At 36.9% G+C, this 18842-nt stretch overlaps 2 protein-coding genes across 6 annotated transcripts in view; one reads left to right on the top strand and one right to left on the bottom strand.

The window, feature by feature from the left end:
- Positions 1-17679, top strand: part of NUDT6 (nudix hydrolase 6) — a 41241-nt gene extending 23562 nt beyond the window's left edge. For 2 of the 3 annotated variants that reach the window (XM_060148673.1, XM_060148670.1), the window contains 2 exons: positions 12801-12855; positions 17003-17679. In XM_060148673.1, the coding sequence (XP_060004656.1) occupies positions 12801-12855; positions 17003-17400 (453 nt within the window). In that variant the 3' untranslated portion in view covers positions 17401-17679. Of the gene's footprint in view, positions 1-7009; positions 7110-12800; positions 12856-17002 lie in introns of those variants that run through there. The other variant, XM_060148672.1, reaches the window with a different exon arrangement.
- Positions 1-18842, bottom strand: part of FGF2 (fibroblast growth factor 2) — a 90609-nt gene that overhangs the window by 17932 nt on the left and 53835 nt on the right. Inside the window, exons 3-4 of one of the 3 annotated variants that reach the window (XM_060148676.1) lie at positions 17970-18055; positions 11798-11866 (exon numbers count right to left, since the gene is read on the bottom strand). In XM_060148676.1, the coding sequence (XP_060004659.1) occupies positions 11821-11866; positions 17970-18055 (132 nt within the window). In that variant the 3' untranslated portion in view covers positions 11798-11820. Of the gene's footprint in view, positions 1-11393; positions 11867-17611; positions 18056-18842 lie in introns of those variants that run through there. The other 2 variants (XM_060148675.1, XM_060148674.1) reach the window with 2 other exon arrangements.

The following is an 18842-nucleotide window of genomic DNA, read 5'->3' as shown; positions in this document are numbered from 1 at the left end:
TCTGTCTGTAATATTTGTCTGTTTATATCAGTGGGGTGTTAAAGTCTCCTACCATTATTGTATTTTTGTCAGTTTCTCCCTTTATGTCTGTTATGTATTTGTTTTATATATTTAAGTGCTCTTATATTGGGTGCATATATGTTACAGTGTAATATCAGGTTTTTTGTATTGATCCCTTTCATCATTATAAAGTGTCCATCTTTGTCTTTCTTTGTAGACTTTTTTAAAAAGTCTGTTTTGTCCGATACGAGTATTGCTACCCCTGCTTTCTGGTTTCCGTTTGCATGAAATATCTTTTTCCATCCCCTCACTTTCAACCTGTGTGTGTATTTCACCCTAAAGTGAGTCTCTTGTCCACAGCATATTATAGGTTGTTTTTTTTTTTAATCCAGTCTGTCACTCTGTGTCTTCTGATCAGAGCATTTAGTCCATTGACACATAAAGTAATTATTGATAGGTATGTACTTGTTGCCATTTAAAACCTTGTTTTCCAGTTGTTTTTGTAGCTCTTTTTGGCTCATTTCTTCTTTTATTTTTCCTTTTGTGATTTGATGGTTTTCTTTTTTAGTTTGCTTGAGTTTCTTTCTTTTTAGTTTTTTTGAATCTATTGTATGTTTTTGATTTGTGGCTACCCTGGTTTACAAGTATGTTGACCCATAACTGTATCTGCTTTAAATTGATAGTCATGCAAGTTCAAACACATTCTAAAAGATTTACATTTTTATACTCCCTTCCCCCACTTTTTGTGATTTTGATATCCTGTTTTGCATCTTCATGCTTACCCTTTTACTGTTTGTTCTAGTTATCACTTTTACAATTTTTTTATTGTTTTTTAAATTGTGCTTGCTTATTTAATTTTCAATCCTTTCATATATTTGCCTATCCTATTGTGTTTTTCTTTTTCTATAGGTTCTTGCTTCTTTTCTATTTAGAGAAGACCTTTCAGTATTTCTTTTAGGATAGGTTTAGTATTGCTGAATTCTTTTAGTTTTTGCTTGTCTGAGACATTCTTTCTCTCCTAAATGATAATCTTGCTGGGTAGAGTATCCTAGGTTGCAGGTTTTTCCCTTTCAGGTCTTTGAATATATCATGTCACTCCCTTCTGGCCTGCAGAGTTTCTGCAGAGAAATCAGCTGATAGCCTTATGGGATTCCCTTGTAAGTGACTCTTTGTTTTTCTCCTGCTGCCTTTAGAATCCTCACTTTAACTTTTGCCATTTTAATTATGATATGTCTTTGTGTGTGTTCATGTTGTTTGGGACCCTCTTTGTTTCCTGTACCTGGATATATGTTTCCTTCTTAAGGTTTGGAAAGTTTTCAGCCATAATTTCTTCAAATACATTTTTGATACCCTTTTTTCTCTTTTCTCCTTCTGTGCATAGGTTGGCACACTTTACATATCCCATAGATCTCGTATGTTGCTTTCATTTTTTTTCATTTGTCTTTCTGTCTGCTGTTCTGATTGGGTGATTGCCATTATTCTGTCTTCTAGATTACTTATTCCTTCTGTGTCATTTAGTCTGCTATTCATTGCTTCTAGATTGGTTTTTATCTCAGTAATTGAATTGTCTGTTTGGTTCATTTTTAGTTTATAGTTCCTTGTTACAGTGATATGAATTTTACTAATAGTCTTTTTTATTTTATTAATAAATAAACTTTTATTTATTTTATTAATGATCTTAGTAAATTTCATTTTATTAATAATCTGAATTTTATTAATAATCTTTGTTTTAACTTTATTTTTGGCTGCGTTGGGTCTTTGTTGCTGCGTGTGGGCTTTCTTTATTTGTGGTGAGCGGGGCCTACTCTTCGTTGCAGCATGTGGGCTTCTCATTGTGGTGGCTTCTCTTTTGCAGAGCATGGGCTGTAGGCACATGGGCTTCAGCAGTTGTATCACGCAGGCTCAGTAGTTGTGGCACATGGGCTTAGTTGCTCCACAGCATGTGGGATCTTCCCAGACTAGGGATCAAACCCGTTTCCCTTGCATTAGCAGGCAGATTCTTAACCACTGTGCCACCAGGGAAGTCCCAATAATCTTTCTTAAATCAGCATTTTTATTACCTCATTTTTGGACTCAGGGTTTAATAGACTGGTGAGGTCTGTTTCATTATTTGTTCTTTCAGGAGATTTCTCTTGTTCTTTTTATTTGGAGTAGTTCCTCTGTTTTTTAACTTTCTCTGTCTCTGTGAATTTAGGAGAAACCATTATCTACTTTGATCTTGAAGGGGTGTTTCCCCGTGTAGACTGTGTGAGTGTTATTTTTGGTGCAAGGGCTTGTTTTGGTATAGATGCCAGCCACTTCTTTCTTCAGAGTGTGCTGGCTGTTATCCCATTGATAGGGGTTGTAATAGGTGTTGTGGTGTGCAGAACCTGTGCTAGATGAGGGGCAGGGCTTCCTCTTTGCTCCATGGCTGTCACCACCCTGTTGGGGGCAGTGTCTGCTCCCCAGTTGTTGAAGAAGCCCTAATGGTTGGGTGCAGTTAGGTTCAGTTGCCCTCGAGTGTGTGCTCTGCCCCAAAGGAGGTGACCGCAGAAGCATATAAGGCCTGTGTAGTCACAGTGAACCTATGCACCTGTAGTTGCCCACGGTTTCGCCCAGAAGCAGCCCATGGTCTTGTCCCTTTCTCTGTTGTGTTCATCCCAGACCTAGTGCTAGGCTGTGGTGCGGAGTAGGCTGGGGCTGGAGGCTGTGACTGCAGGAATTGAGGTTGCTGTGCTGCACCTGGGACCTGGGTAGCCTCTGTGGTAGACCTCTACCAGGACCTGCCAGCCCCACATCCAGCTCCACCCTGCAGTGCGAAGTGGGTGGAGCTGGAGCCAGAGCACTCCCACGGGAAACGTACCACTGCGTACTCCTGCCCAGGGCCTGTCTGCTCAAGACGCAGCATCCAGCCACTCTGCTTTTTTATGGCACCACCTGTGCATGCGCTGACCAAGTCTGCTGCAGCCGACCCGCCCCTGCTGTCCACACACCTACCACAGGCTCCGAGGTTCTCCCCAGACCACACCTCAGACCCTTCAGGTTGTCTCTGTGCAGCTATATCGAGTCCTCTCCCAGGGACTTGGAGATTTGGCAGTTAGCCACTGCACGTAATTGTGGCACCGCCCGGTGCAGCACTGACAGTGTCTGCTCAGTTTGATCCACCACCCGCATGTGTGCACTGACAGTGGTCTCTGCAGTTTGGCCCAGATCCATCTCAGGCGGCCCAGTCTGTATGCAGCTAGATTGCATCTCTGCCCTTATCTCACACCAGGCTGAGGTGTGGAGTAAGCGGGACCCAGGCGTTCACCCCTTCGGATTGGGAAGTGTGGCAAGGTGGCACCCGCCAGTGCTGGTTTCTTTTTGCCCTGATTGTTAGCAAGCCAGCACGCACACACTCCTCACAAGCAGAGTCTAGGCTTCTCCAGCCCCTCTATCTGACTCAGCAGATTTCCCAGCAGGCAGTGGGGCTCCCCGGGCCAAGTGTCTGCCTGTATGGACCGTCTCTCCTTTACAGATGGGAATGGTAAAATATTTGGTTTGAGAGCTAGATTGGGAACAGAATTAAAGAGCCTCATACACCCAAATAAGAACTATAGGCAACTAGAAGTAACAGAAGTTTTTAAGAGAAGTACCATGCTTAGAGGTCAGATGCTTTCATGCTCAGGAGTATAAGTGACGAGAATAATTACTTTGATACTTTCTGAGACTTCAGTAAATATTGGTGGATAGAGTCACACATTTTTCTCCTCATATATGTTTTTAAATTTTAAACTAATATTCATAATTATAGCTGAAAGCAGTATCAATCATTTCTCAGAAATGCTATCTGAAAGCACTCTCATGGTATTAAGTAACGTTAAAGTTTTAGTTAAGGCAGGATCTCTGACTCAAACTAAGCTTTATCTTCAACAGATTTTTATTGGGTACCTAAAGTAGTATTGTGCCTAGCCTTCAGTAAGTTTTATATTTGAATTGGAGTACATATATATATATATATATGTATATTTGATGGTAATGAGCGGAGAGTAAGTAGGAAGCAAGACTGAATGGTAAAAATAGGGCCTAGTTATGAGGGGGCCTGAGCCAGGAAGAGGAGTTTAGATTTGACATAGAAACAATTCAGATTTTGTTTACTGAAAGATTTTGATTGAGGTGACAGTGATGAAGATGATATATGGACAGCTATACTCTGTTTATTTATCACTATACTATGTTATTTACCCTTTTACCATAGGGTAAATTGCTAGATCTAGAAATTGGAGATAGGGTGAAAGGCACGCATAGGGGCTATTTACCCAAAATTATGCAGATAACGTAGTAGTAAAACCAATCTAATTTTAGAGTCTGTAATCTTAAAAAAAATTAGCCAAAACCTAAATAAACTCACTTCATGTGAGAGTGATAAGCCCTGATTCTCTCCACATTCAATTCCAAGCATCAAGTAAGGATTTCAAAGACATACAGCTATTTCCCTACATGCCTTGAAATTATGAGGGACACCAGAAGGTCCTTAACTTACCCTACTCTAACCTACAAAAGCACAGTTCCCGTAGTCATTATTTTACTATTTTATCATTCAGGTCTTAACTACCCTTAGGCCAAAGGAGGTTGTATTAATATATAATATTTAGTACCCAAGGTCTGAGAAAACTTACTTAGGATTTTGTTCAATTAAATTGGGTTAGACTGAAAGTGGATATTATAACTCTGCAGTATGGCAGAGAGATGATATGCCCAAACATTATTGGCAGATACCATATATATATGGTATACAAGTATACAAGTAACATAAATTGGTTAATTTCCTTTGCTAAGTTTGAAAAATAATCTATACCTTCGTATATAAAAGTTACTTCTAAAGAGATATTATAAAAGTTTTACTATCTTTTAAGTGTATCCCTTTAACTGTCTTTTCCTTGCATTTAAAGAAGCAACAGTATCACCAAAATTTAATTTTTTCTACGCTCAGGTGACATAAGAAGTTGTACAAACAAAATTGGATCAGGAGACCTGGGTTCTAAGATTTGGCCCTGCCATTAGCTAGCTATACAACTCTGGGCAAATCTGTGAGGCCCTGGGAACCTAAGTTGCCCCATTTATGAAATTAAGGAGTTAGATTCGATGATCACAAATGAAATATCCCAATACTATAATTCTCCCAATACACTTATGCACATGTAAGATAAGATACCAGATATAACCTGGTTTAAACCACTTTGGTATTTTGGGAAGAAAAGAGTAAACTTTTAAGATTTTAAAATAGCACACTGTGTCGTAAGTGACTTTATCAAATAAAATTTCATTAAGGACTTTGACAGAGACTGAAAGACAGCCAGAGTAATATGATTGCTCCATTCTGAGCAGTTTTTCAGGGCTGGTGGATCAACCAACTAAGAATCTATTTATGTAATTACTCATTTATTAAAACATGGAAATTCACAGAGAACAAACCTAGGTCTAACTAATAATATTAAAAATTGGCTTGCAGTCTGAAAAAAAGAAAAGAAGGAGCTTCCCTGGCAGTTATGGCTAACCTGTCTTACTCCAAACCTAGACAGCGTGATGTTTTGGGGATGGTTTTTTTTTTTTCCCTTATAAAACCTTCCAAGACAAATGATTTAACAGCTTTAGTTTGCAGAAATCAAACTTCCAGAGCAATCTGTATTGCAGCAATTGAAAAGGAAAGAATTGAATTGAGCTTTATTTTTAAAACAGGGCAATAGTCAAAACTATGTATACTAAATTTGCCTAAACTCCACTGTAAATGACTAAAAACTTTTATGATTCTCAGTTAATCATGATTGCATTCAGTGCCTCTCTAGTTTTGCTTATCTTAGTTTCAAAGAAATAATTGCTAGTGTTTTCTGGAATGTTTGTTAGTATTTTCCAAGGTAGTCAGGAAACAAAGGGAGACCCAAGACTTAATGACTAAACAAAAACTCCAGGAGACCTATCCACAGTGGCATTGTTTTAGCCATTCTTCATCCTGTAACATGGGCTTATAAAGATGTGAGTGGAGAGTTTTCAGTCCTCCACCTCAAGTTTCCTTTGGGGGTCAGTTGCCTTTAGGGTCAATTGAAGGTCATACCCTTAAGCTGGGGGGACTTTTGAGTAATTAACCCTAGATAGGTTCCTAAATGGTTTATTTGATGTCTCTTGGAACCAACAGCCATATCTCAAGAGGATTAAAAACCCAAGTAAAGTGTAGCACCAGCTCTGCTATGGCTTCTAGCCTACTAAAAATTCATAACCAAACATTTGCTAACACTCGACCATTCTCCAAGTCACTTGTTCTCTATTATAGTACACATTCGTGATCCTAACTGATGAGGTTTTCAGGCTAAACAAAATTATTTTAATTCCATCGTTTTGCTATTTAATAGAAATAAAATCAGATAAATAATAATTGTGATGACAAAATACTTCTGCAAAAATTTTCTTATTTAATAATGGTATGCGTTATTATCTCCATTTTTCAAAAAAACTTCAGAGAGGTTGCAGTAACTTTTTCAACATTACACAACTGGTAATTGGCAGAGTCAGAATTTAAGCCTAGAGAGGAATCTTTTCACTAAACTAAAGCAGATGAAAACATAAATGGAATTAAAACTTGGATTTTTTTGAGGGAGTCAGTAGTTTTATGGCAATGCCTATCATACTTTGCATAGGATACAAAAGACTTCACTTGAATGGGGTTTGTTTTTTAGGGAGGTAGTTTTTCGCTTTTTTTAATACATAGTACAGATGCCACTGTCTATTGTTTAGGTTGACAGTTCCATTCAGTTCAGTTGCCAACGATGATACTTAAACAGTACATATTTGGCCTAAAGAGAAAAAAAAGAGGTTAGAACAAAAGTGTGTGAAGAAAAATTATTATGGAGAAAAGGGACATGATTAAGTGAAGGATATAAAGAGTAATTTTAGAAGTTATGGCAGCTTCTAATAAAGTTTGTGTACGCAGTTTCTCACCAGGTGCTGTAGGTTAGTTTCCTTCCTGGCTGGAAGCTCCCCAGAAAGGATTTATGGCAGCTTTGTCCTCAGAAAGCTTTACCTTTAATCAGATAAAGGGAATCTCAGAAAAGGCTTCTTTCTGCATCTTGCTGTATCTCATATGTCTTCAGTTTAAGGTAATCTTTATACCATTCTGGTAGGTTGTGCATCCCTTCATTTGGGACTGCACATAGCTAATCAAATCTCTAATAAGAAATGCTGTTCAGCTGCTGATGTCTCTGAACTCAGAGGGCCTGGGACCCAGCATCAGCTGGCCGGTGTCTCTGGGGAGGGGACACAATGAAGCTCATGTTGGAAATGCTAGGAAACTGCAAAGTGGATTTGGCTGTTGCTATGGGAAGGAACTGCTGCTGCCAGAATGAAGCAGCATGCCGAGGCAATACAGGGACCACAAGCACGTGGGAAGCCCACAGGAAGCAGACAGGAGGAGCTGCTCCCTTCCTCCTCCAGCCTTGCAGTCTGTTGGTGGAGCCTAACAGGGAGTCAGTTGGCAAGACCAAAACTGCTTAGCAGAGTCCCAGCTCCAGCATCACTAGGCAGAGCACGGAGGCTGAATTTGAAGCTGAGGGACAATCATAGTGTCAACTTCTTAGAAACCACACATTCTCACACCCCTGCCCCACCCCCAGGCCTGATGAATCAAACTCTGGGGATGCCGTTCAACAATTTGTGTGTTAACAAGCCCTCCAGGTGTTTTAGGTGCACGGTCAAGTTTGAGAACCTCCAAATTAGAACACTGGGCATCCAGATTCTTCATTTGCTGATTTTCAGTCTTGCCAGTGATTGGTTCTTTAAGAGTGAGAAAGTACTGCTGCTCAGAACCTAATCATGATCCCCACTGTGCTTCTAGGCAGTTGGGATTGGCAGAAGCTAGAAACAAATTCAAATTATATAAGACTTTGGTTTCTTTGTGAATTAAATAGAAATGATACTCTTACTTAGGGTTTTGATTTAAGTTATGAACAGAGATCTATCTAACAGCAATAAAATATAAAAACTGAGTATTAATGTATAGCTCAATGTAATAAAAAGTATAAAGTGAGACTAAATCATATTTAATTTCTGTAATTATTTTGGTGTTAGGTGGAATTTAAGCATAAATGATAGCTATTAGCTGTAAATTACTAATTAGCGTTATTTTCAGACATCTGAGCCATTTTTTCTCCTTTCTTTGCATGAGCAAATGCACACTCAGACTCAAAGCTGAAATACTTAAAACATGTCCTTTCTCCTTTCCTACCCATATAGTCCCTTCCTTTGTCCCTGCCCCATGATTCTGAGGAACAAAAGACCCAACAGTGGCTTGACCTTGTAAACCAGGTGCTAAAGAGCTGAGTTAATGGTAGGGACCTATTCATTCATTTGCCAAACATTACTGAGTTCCTGTACATAAAACTATGTTGTAGGCTCTGTTTTAAGCTCTAAGTAAACATTAGTGAACAAAACAAAGTTTCTACATCTGGAGCTTATATTCAAATAGGTAAGATACAAATAATAAGTGAATGAATAAATAATATATAAAGTGATGGTGAATGTTATTAAGAAAAATACAGTAGTATAAGGAGAAAGAGAATGACTAGCCTTGCTATATTGTGCATTAATTTTCTGTATGCCCTAAACCTAGCACTCAGTAAATTTTTATTGAATGAACAAACTTATTAAGACATCTCTGGTAGCATCTGTCGCATAACAGTGATAATATTGTAGTTAATTAGATTTATCTAAACACAGTGGCTCTGAATTCTGAAGAGTGAGAGTAGTTACCATTAAAGACCAGAACAGTGAAAAGAAAAGATAATGAGATCTCAGGCATCTGACCAAGTTTGAGTTAGGGAAGAATGATAAAGTCAAATAATATAAGAACCAAAAGGAAGAGGCTAGCAAGTCTGTACCCTTGTTCTAGGTTCTTGAGATTAGACAATTTCTATTTGAAAGAAATTAATAGTCTTTGGGGGGTTCTGTTTACACAAATTCCTAGTTAGGATTTCAGCAGCCACACCCAGGGAAGATCCTGAAGCGAATCATCTGCTTAGGAAAATGGAAGATGTCTGTGGGGTTGGAAAAATAGTGAGAAAAAGGATCAGAAAATGAGTCATTCCTATTTACCCATTCTAGAAACGCTAAAATAAACTTGAGTTTATCTTCAGGATAGGTTTTATAAGAAACAGTGGTATTAAACTTGAAATTGCCTTAACAGAAAATATCTTACACTCTGTTAAGTATGAAGAATGCATTAAAAAAATAATACCCTTTGTTGATATCCAAAATGCCTACTATTGGGGCTAGCAGTTCCCAACACCGAGGAAGGAAAGAGGTTCCAGTGATTGATGGGACCACTGTACATCATTTACACACTCTTGTGTTTTACACTCACACCTACAAACACACACGTGCGCGCACACACACACACACACACAAACATCAGATTTATAATTGGCAAACGTATAGGAAAAATTTATCATCACATTCACCATTCTACAATATGCTGGAATTACTCTGACTATGCTTTAAAATCACACATTTTGGGGCTTCCCTGGTGGCGCAGTGGTTGAGAGTCTGCCTGCCGATGCAGGGGACACAGGTTCGTGCCCTGGTCTGGGAAGATCCCACATGCCGCGGAGCAGCTGGGCCCGTGAGCCATGGCCGCTAAGCCTGCGCGTCCAGAGCCTGTGCTCCGCAACAGGAGAGGCCACAACAGTGAGAGGCCCGCGTACCGCAAAAAAAAAAAAAAATCACACATTTTTATAACTTAAAAGGATAACTGCCTTTTGTAGTATGTAAAAATCAGATCAGATATGCTTCAGGAACTAGATGACCTGACTCACTCAAAGCAGGGGAGGGGTCATATATGTGAATGTTGGGTAGGACCCAACAAGCAAAGAGGCAAGAGAATGTCTGAGTAGAGTATTTCTTTTAGAAGAGAGTGGAAAGCTCCTTTTTTAAGATTAGGGAGAAAAGGATCTTGGAATTTTACACTTGAAGCATAGAGATGTTTTGTCTTTTATTGGAAGCGAGAACAAAGATGAAAACAGAAACTATGGGTTACTGTTCATATTCAAAACCCAACCTTACCCCTTCCTCAGTAATTTTTCCCCTATGAAACAATATACTGGAAGTGTTAGAGTAATAGTAAATCACTAGTAGAGTAATAGCAAATCACTAGTGGAGTAACAGTAAATCACTAGCAGAGTAATAAATCTCATGCCAATCAAACGATTCTTGATAGGGAACTCACAGGCAAGAGGTAGATACAAAGACGTTTGATACCAAACTAGGTTTTAATTCAAATTCACAAACCCTGGAGGAACGTAAGACTAAGATACAGATTCTGGTTGGGTTTATGTAGAATGTTCCAATGAGATCTGAAGATCAAAAGATACATGAAAAAGCAGCAAATAGTGGTAAAGAATTAGTATGAAAATAGCAAACAAACTTTTTAAATTTCTTAAAAGATGATTAGAATCAGATTGCCTGGATTTTAACTGTGAGTTTTGCTACACACTGTGTCACTCCAGCTAAATTATTTAACCTATTTGTCCTCAGTTTCATCACTTCTAAAATGGGAACAATAAGCAGTAAGGATTCACTATATAGCACAGGGAACTGTATTCGATATCTTATAGTAACCTATAATGGAGAATAATCTGAAAAACTTATATGTATAACTGAATCACTTTGCTGTACACTTGTACACTTTGCTGTACACTTGTACACTTTGCTGTAACACAATATTGTAAATCAACTATACTTCAATAAAAAAGAAATGGAAAAAAAAATGGGAACAGTAATAGTTTCTTGTGGGGTTACTATAAAGTTTAAATGTGTATAATTATTAAAGCATTTAGCATAGTATCTGGAACATAGTGGACATTCAATATACATTACCTAGTAATATTTATTATTATTACTTATTATATTGCTAAACCCAGCTAGTGGGAGTATTTTTTAACGTTAAAAAAAAAAAGTGAGAAGACCTACTTGTCCCTCCACTGATCTATCATATCTACAATATTAACCAGGTTTTTCAAGCTTAGGCCTCTCAACCTACCACTTAGAACTAACTGTAAGCTCAAGCTTTGGGGGAGGAGGAAGCTGTTTTAAAATAAGCTCTTTAAACCTAATTGATGCCAGAAAATATCGCAAACTAATCACCAGCATAAAAATAATCTTTCCATACCTAAGGTTTATTAAATAATCAAAATCAAATGTGTGTGAGCTGTTTTCAATCCTTATAGCTAGCATTTTCCCCTTCTAATAAGTTCATATCTCCAAACTTAATCAACAGTTTCCAATTATTTATAATCAGGTCTAGGTAAAGATTTTTAAAAGTTGATTTTGTTTTGGAGGATTGTTTGCCCTATTATAACATCTTTTGTTAGAAACAATTTATGGTGGTGAAGTTTAATATACTAGCAGACAAAAGACTGCATAGTTTTTGTGGAAACATTGCTTCTGGAACAATTTCAAAATGGAACCCCAAAGACAGTACATTTAATGTTGAGATATTCTTAGAGATATATTTCTACATTAAAAAAGTAAAACATAATATGCTTTATAAATTAATCTCAAGTCTGAGCCAGACACAGAAGGGTGGTAAGCCTCAATTCTGTTCCCACATAATCAAGTCTGTGGAAACTCTGGGAACCATGCTACTGGGCTCCAACCTAGCATAGTTGGGAAGTGACACATTCTTTAAGAAGCTCTTGTGCAGGAAATGAGTGGGTCACAAAGCACACCAGTAAAGGTCCATAAACTTGTTTTATGAATGAAGAGTATGAGGTATACTGGCTCCAAGCTGCAGTACCTTTATGAGTATGTCATAATTTCTCATTCTTCAGCTTTTATCATGGTGATGGATTGATACAACAGAATCCTAACAGGAAAAAATAATCGTGTCAGCCGTAAGAATATTGTCCCATGTCACTTCAGAATTATTTAAAATAAATTTTCCACATTTATCCCCATTCCTAGATCAGATCGTCCCACCTGCCCCTCCCCATCAAAAAAAGAAATGATATACAAAAAGCCACAAACTTAAACTAATCAATTTTATTCACACTTCCCATGAAAAGCAGTTACATTTGTACATAAAATCATTAACACAGAGAATAAGAGAAATCTTAAGATGAACATATCTGATTAGACACAATACAGAAAGTAAATGTGAAAATTAAAAGTAGCATACTTTAGTGATTAAATTTATACTGTATTTTCTACTTATTTATAGCAGCATCAGTAAGATTCCTCTATTTTTTTTTTTTTTTGCGGTACGTGGGCCTCTCACTGTTGTGGCCTCTCCCCTTGCGGAGCACAGGCTCCAGACGCAGGCTCAGCGACCATGGCTCACGGGCGCAGCCGCTCCGCGGCATGTGGGATCTTCCCGGACTGGGGCACGAACCCGTGTCCCCTGCATCGGCAGGCAGACTCTCAACCAGTGCGCCACCAAGGAAGCCCAGATTCCTCTATTTTTTAATAAACTAGCAGCAAATTTTTTTTAACTACACAAATTCAGTAGATGTTCCCCCCCCCCACTGTTTCACTCATACAGAATTTATCACATTAACCAAACAAAACCACTTCTAGTTCCTGAAGAAAAAGGTGGGAAAAGGTTTCACAAGTCACCAGTTATCCCTAAAAAGAAGGGAGGCGTGAGGAAGGAAGCTGAAAAAAATTTGCATGTAATTACCAAAACATAAATTCTCAACCACCTTGACCAATTATGAGTAAATTTTGTGGCATCTGTGTGTGTTTGTGTATGTTAGTGAATAAAAGGTATGTTAACTTTATTTTCTGATTTTATACTGCAGTTGAAAAATATGTGGAAGTTTCCAGGAGGCCTGTCAGAGCCTGGAGAAGACATTGGTGTGTATATTACATATCTTTAATTGACTTGAAAATGTTGAGGAAATTCATATGTTTACTTTCTTGCTGTAGAGCTGAGAATAAGATTTTAACTTTTCTAATTGGTTTAGGCTAAGTCAGAAAATTTCAGTGAAGTTACTTCAGGGATGATATAAAATTAGCAGCAAAACTTCTAATATTACAACTTATTTCATTGTTATAAATAATACCATTAGGAGCATAACACCTGTTTTTCTGCTTAGGACTGCTTCTAGATTAATTTGCTTGAAAATGAGAAGCTTTGGATGTACATCAGTCAGGTTTAGCATTAAGGGTTATTTTGAATATAACTAAAATTGTTGGAATTAAACTGATAAAACAAATTCTTGAGCATTCTATCACACAAGGATGAAGAGTAACTTTTAAATGAATTGTGAAATAAGAATTATTTATAAAGTCAATTATAGAACAGTGGTGACATAATTCTTCTGTTTATGAAAATTTTATCTACTGTTTATTTTGGATAGTCAGAAAGCCAAAACATAGTAAAATGTCTCATATGAAAGTCTGAAATGAGAGATAACTTCCTAAAACAATTTACTGAGCTCATTATGTCAGGATTTTACAGGAAGGAAAGAATAGAAACTGAGTTTTCCTACCTATTCCTTAAACTATTGGGTCAAGTGCAGTCCCTATCACAATAAATCAACTCATTTCATATCAGTATTATTTGTCTATGACTTTTTCCTCAATATGTATGTCCCCTAGTCTCTTTAGCCATCATTTATATGAAGGCAATGTCCTAAACTATTTTTAAGTATTTTAAATATATATATATATACTTGAAACGTTTTTTTTAAATGTTCCACAAATTAAAAATGCCTTATACATAGTATAGAATCAACTCCTAATATCCTATAAGTAAATTCACTACATTCAGATATATCCATAGCAAATTTTGTTTTTTAGGTACTTACTGACCTTTTGCTTAGAGTTTGCTAGGCCTTCTGTTGAAATAAAAAGGATTTTGTAGTGGTGCAAGTGTTGAAAGAGAAGGGCATTTATTCTAGAGCTCCTGATTATCTCACACTATCCTTATGTGATATGACATCATGTGAACTAGTTAAGTTTATGTTTTACATCCTTATGCAGTTGATACCGGGCAAACGGCAGTCTACAGGAGAAGGTTTGTGTAGCTTCCTCTTCTGAGTCTTGCCTTCTCAAATGAATTGACTTTTCTCATTTGAGTTTTTATGGATAGTCTGAGTTTCAGATATATTTAAATGGAGAAACACATTTCCAAGCCAAATGTGTATAATTGTAGGTTTGAGTGTACTCCAGAACACTTCAAGTCCATATTATTAGGAATTCACTACTTTCTTTGTGTGTTTGTGGTTGTCACAACAACCCACCTATTCAGAGATCGTATATACACCTCACTATGTGGAAGTAAGAAAAAAAGCAGCAATTGGCATTCACCACACTACCTAGGAGTAGTATAAATTGAAGCTTTGCCTCAGAACTGATAAAACCGTGAAAGCAGCTAGAAATGATAACTGACAGTAGAGATCTGGAAGACTATGTATAGAGGGCATTTCTATTTTGTAACAGTAAAATAATAGATTATTCTTAATGATGAAGCCAGATCATCCAGGAACTATTTAAATTATTTGCTTTAAGCTCTGTTTTTAGGAAAGTATGTAATATACTTTAGGTATACTGCCATCACAAATGTGCAAACATCCATATTGGCTCTTAAGCAGTAAACAAACAGTAGTTAACTGAGAAGCACATTTGTTTGGAATCATTCATTCTTTGATACTACTAGGTAAATGAAGCACTATTGTCCGTAGTGCTTTAAAAAAAAAAAAAAAGCAAAACATTAAGGGGGCGTATACAAAATAGAATGCAATCCTTAGGTTTTCATATAATATAATACCCTAAGAGTACAATACATGTACAAGGTTAAAAATGGAGAAGCTGTTCCTGAAAAAAAATCTCATTACCACTGACAGGAAGAGCATCCCTGCATAGCCAAAGGTCTTTAAAGCAGGGGGGTCTGATCAGAGTTCATCAGTGTACCAGAGTCAGAGGGAAACACCAGAAAAACCCATATTCTGCACAGTTTTTCCTTTTATTTCAATCTAATCCTATTAAATATTAGAAAATAGAAATAACAAATATAAATTCCATTTCATTATTGTTCTTTAACTAAACAAAACACTATGACGTTTTTAAACATATCTTTCAACCAGCAAAAATAAAAACAAAACCCTCTTGGTTTTTCCTATGTTCTTCAAACCTATAAAACAGTTATTTCAATTTAGCTTACAGTACATTAAAATAATAAAGGTACACGAGAATAAAGCACTTTATCTAGATAGAAAAACCTTTAAATTCATGGTAAAATCTTTGGAGAAGAGATTTCAATCTTAAGATGGAACAGGTTCTTCTAGATACAAAAGCGCTTATTTGCCCATTCAGTTTTTAGTCTAGTCAATATCATGGATTCAAATTAAACGGATCACACTACCCAGACAGCGCCAATTTTGAATCAACTGCTGTGGTGACTGCTGAGCAGGGCAGATTTCGCTCACCAGCCCCGTCCTGTGCTTCCATAACACACCAACAGGCCAGACTCAGGAACCAAATGCCAAACTCTTGATTAGTGTTGCTAAAAGCTAAACAAGACCCCCATGGTCATCTTTCAAAGTGTTTAAAGAATAAAAATAAACATTTAAACAATTTTTAAGTCAGATCAGCAAATGACATGTAAAATTTAAGACTACTGCCACAATCTTTAACAAATTTAATAACAAACATGTATACTACTAAAAATTATCTTTCTTATTAAGGCAGGTTTTCCTTTTCTTAACATATAAATTCTTCTTTAATGTTTTCAGTTTAAAAATATAATTTCTAACCATGTTTGACCTAAGGCAAATCTCAGTTATAAGGGAAGTCCACATATATTCAAGTATGGCAGACAAACATCTTATATATTAAACACTTTTCCTGTGCATATTTCCAGAGCTGTTTATCAGAAAAAACATAGAGACATTTTTTTCCTTTCAACGACTTGCTCTTCCTTGCCTATTCCTCACTAGTAGGACTACTAAGAAGACAAATATAATTGACAATTTGACAAACAAGAAAATGGAGGCATTAAAGGGTAGTTGAACAAAAATTTGTACCTGTGGCAATTGTGAAGCTTCCCAGCAAATAGGCAAGGAAGGCAGCTTTTTTAGGGGCTTCTCATAAAACACTTTGGGAAACAATGACAGAGCATCATAAAATTAGAGAAATCCCATGTAGGAGGTTCATCTGGATATTTAGAAAAAGCAGCCACAAAAATAAGTTATTGGCAATAAAAATCCTGTCCCAGAAATTTGCATATTATTGAAAAATCAACCTTATAAAATGTGAAAACCCTAGTTGTATTATAAAATTCTGTAAATTGCAGGTTTTTTGAAAACTTCTGATGAAATGACTGCAGCATTTTGCTGTTGGAGGAATGAATCCAAGTTCTTTGAAATGCAGGAAACAAAGAAAATGCCAAAAAATTAACCATGGTGGGATTCCACTCACAGGATAACTACAAGAGCATAACAAAATGGTTATAAAGGAGTCTGCTCTATGATTTCAGAGGCTTGACAGTCCTAGGAGAGACCAGGGGAGAGTTGAATCATTTCATAGTTCAGTACATTCTGTAGCTCTCCAGACTTTTATAAAGAAGAGTGGATCACTTTTTCTCAATTCTGATGTTTATAAATTTAGGCAGTTTTGATGGGTAATCAGGAACAGGATAATAATGAAAAAATACGTAGGAGTATTAACTGCAGCTTTGCAACCTATGTTTTCACCTCTGGGGAAATAAAGCAGGAAGAATTTTTTTAAATGTGACTTTCAAAATATATATATAAGTGGGTAAGCCTGCAAGTAGCAGCCAAAGAAATAGTATTTCAAAAGCTTCTTAGATATACATTGGTAAGAAAATACTTCGGTACTTCAGGATGTCCAGTGAGGCAAAGAGTTTACATTGAAAACTTTATTTTCTTAGGGTAAAGTTGTGCTTTCTGAGCATTTAGAAAATGCTTCTTGAAAATCTTTGATGATTAAATTCCTAAAAATGTGATCCTTATTGATTTGTACATTTTCTTCTATGTAGGACATACAGCAGTTCGAGAAGTTTTTGAAGAGACCGGTATAAAGTCAGAATTCAGGTCCCTCCTGAGTATTCGGCAACAGCACACCCATCCTGGAGCTTTTGGAAAGTCAGATATGTATATTATCTGCCGCCTAAAGCCATATTCATTCACCATAAATTTCTGCCAGCATGAATGCTTAAGGTGTGAGTGGATGGATCTCAGTGACCTAGTCAAGACTGAAAATACAACTCCGATCACCAGCAGAGTTGCTAGGCTGCTGCTGTATGGATACAGAGAAGGGTTTGACAAGATTGATCTGACCATGGAAGAACTTCCAGCAGTTTACACAGGCTTGTTCTATAAAATCTATCACAAGGAACTGCCAGACAGTTATAAAACTATGACAGGCATGGATTAAATTTATATTTACATGGTTTTAAAATGTTTAAGTAAATTGTACCTATAGATTAATGTGTGCCGTATTATAAGAAGTAGTGGACATTTGGGTTAACAATATCTGACTTAAATTTTCTAATGTCTGTGATTTCCATGAAGAAAACTTGTTTGTACGTATGCACATTTTAAAAGCCTCTTTTCAAATGAAGCAAATGTATGAAAAAGATTGTAGCTATAAGTAAGCTTCACTGGATAAAGGCAAATTCTATATAAAAAGTGGAAGTCTATGCATTTTCCAGGAATTTTTGTTGTTGTTGTTTTACTAAGGCAATGGTTAAATATTTTACTGTTAGATAAAAGGTTATCTGACCAGTTACGTAAACTGAGCAGATAGCTGTATACATTTTTCTTTTCCTTTCATCAACAAATTTCTAAAATATACCTCTTCTTTCATGAGGTATATGAAATGAGATCAGATGCTGCCATTAAGATCAGCTCTTAGCAGACATTGGAAGAAAAAGTATAGCTTTCTGCCCAGGTCCTGTTTTGGGTCCAAGTTTATACTGCCCAGTTCGCTTCAGTGCCACATACCAACTGGAGTATTTCCTTGACCGGTAAGTATTGTAGTTATTAGATTCCAATCGTTCAAAAAAGAAACACTCGTCTGTAACACATTTCTGAAAAACAAAGGAAAAATTAGTAGTTGTTGTCATACTTTTCAGGTTAAATATTTAATGACAGTACACAGTGCTTTGGGTTCAACAGGACGATCAAACTAGTGAGACTCAACAGGCCAAAATCTGACACAATCTGAGTCTGCAGAAAGACACAGGACAGGAACACAGCGTATCAGCAGGACAGTTTCAAGCACATTTCTTCGGAGGAGCAGTCCAAGGACCATTCTCCAGCCCCACGATGGACAGGTCAGGTGCTAGGCAGCAGGAGCACACAGGTGGTATAGGAACCACACTGGCTCAGACTTGAAACATCCCATGAACATAGATTTCAGTGGTCTCCAAAAGAGACATACATCCAGTAACAAGAAAGACCTAAAAGTGATTAATAGCTCCTGTAGTCGGCTTCTAGAGATAAGAATTTTACTGGATATTTACTTGGCTTTAATGTTTTGACTACTGTTAACTGAACTTTTAAAAACTGAAATGCAAACTTATCTAGTTTGCTCATTTTTTTTTGTAACTTACTAAGAAAGTAACTTAAGTGCAAATAAATCACAGGTAGCCTTACAGAGAAGCATACATTGTGCAAGGACCCAGCTATACGATACCCAGGACTGTCTCATGATTTTCAAAGAGATTCAAATGTAGTAACAGTGGCATGGATACTCTGTAGCCAATACTTGCTACCTTTGGTGAAATTATTGTGCTTCCTTTGTTAACTGAAGTTAACCTGTTTTACTTTATCTTGTCACTTTTTAGTGCCACCAATAAAAATCTTCCTCTTTCT

Source organism: Lagenorhynchus albirostris, chromosome 4 (genome assembly GCF_949774975.1).
Source record: "Lagenorhynchus albirostris chromosome 4, mLagAlb1.1, whole genome shotgun sequence".
Taxonomy (NCBI): domain Eukaryota; kingdom Metazoa; phylum Chordata; class Mammalia; order Artiodactyla; family Delphinidae; genus Lagenorhynchus; species Lagenorhynchus albirostris.
Note: the sequence above shows the minus strand (reverse complement) of the source record. Positions and strands in the feature narration are given on the sequence as shown.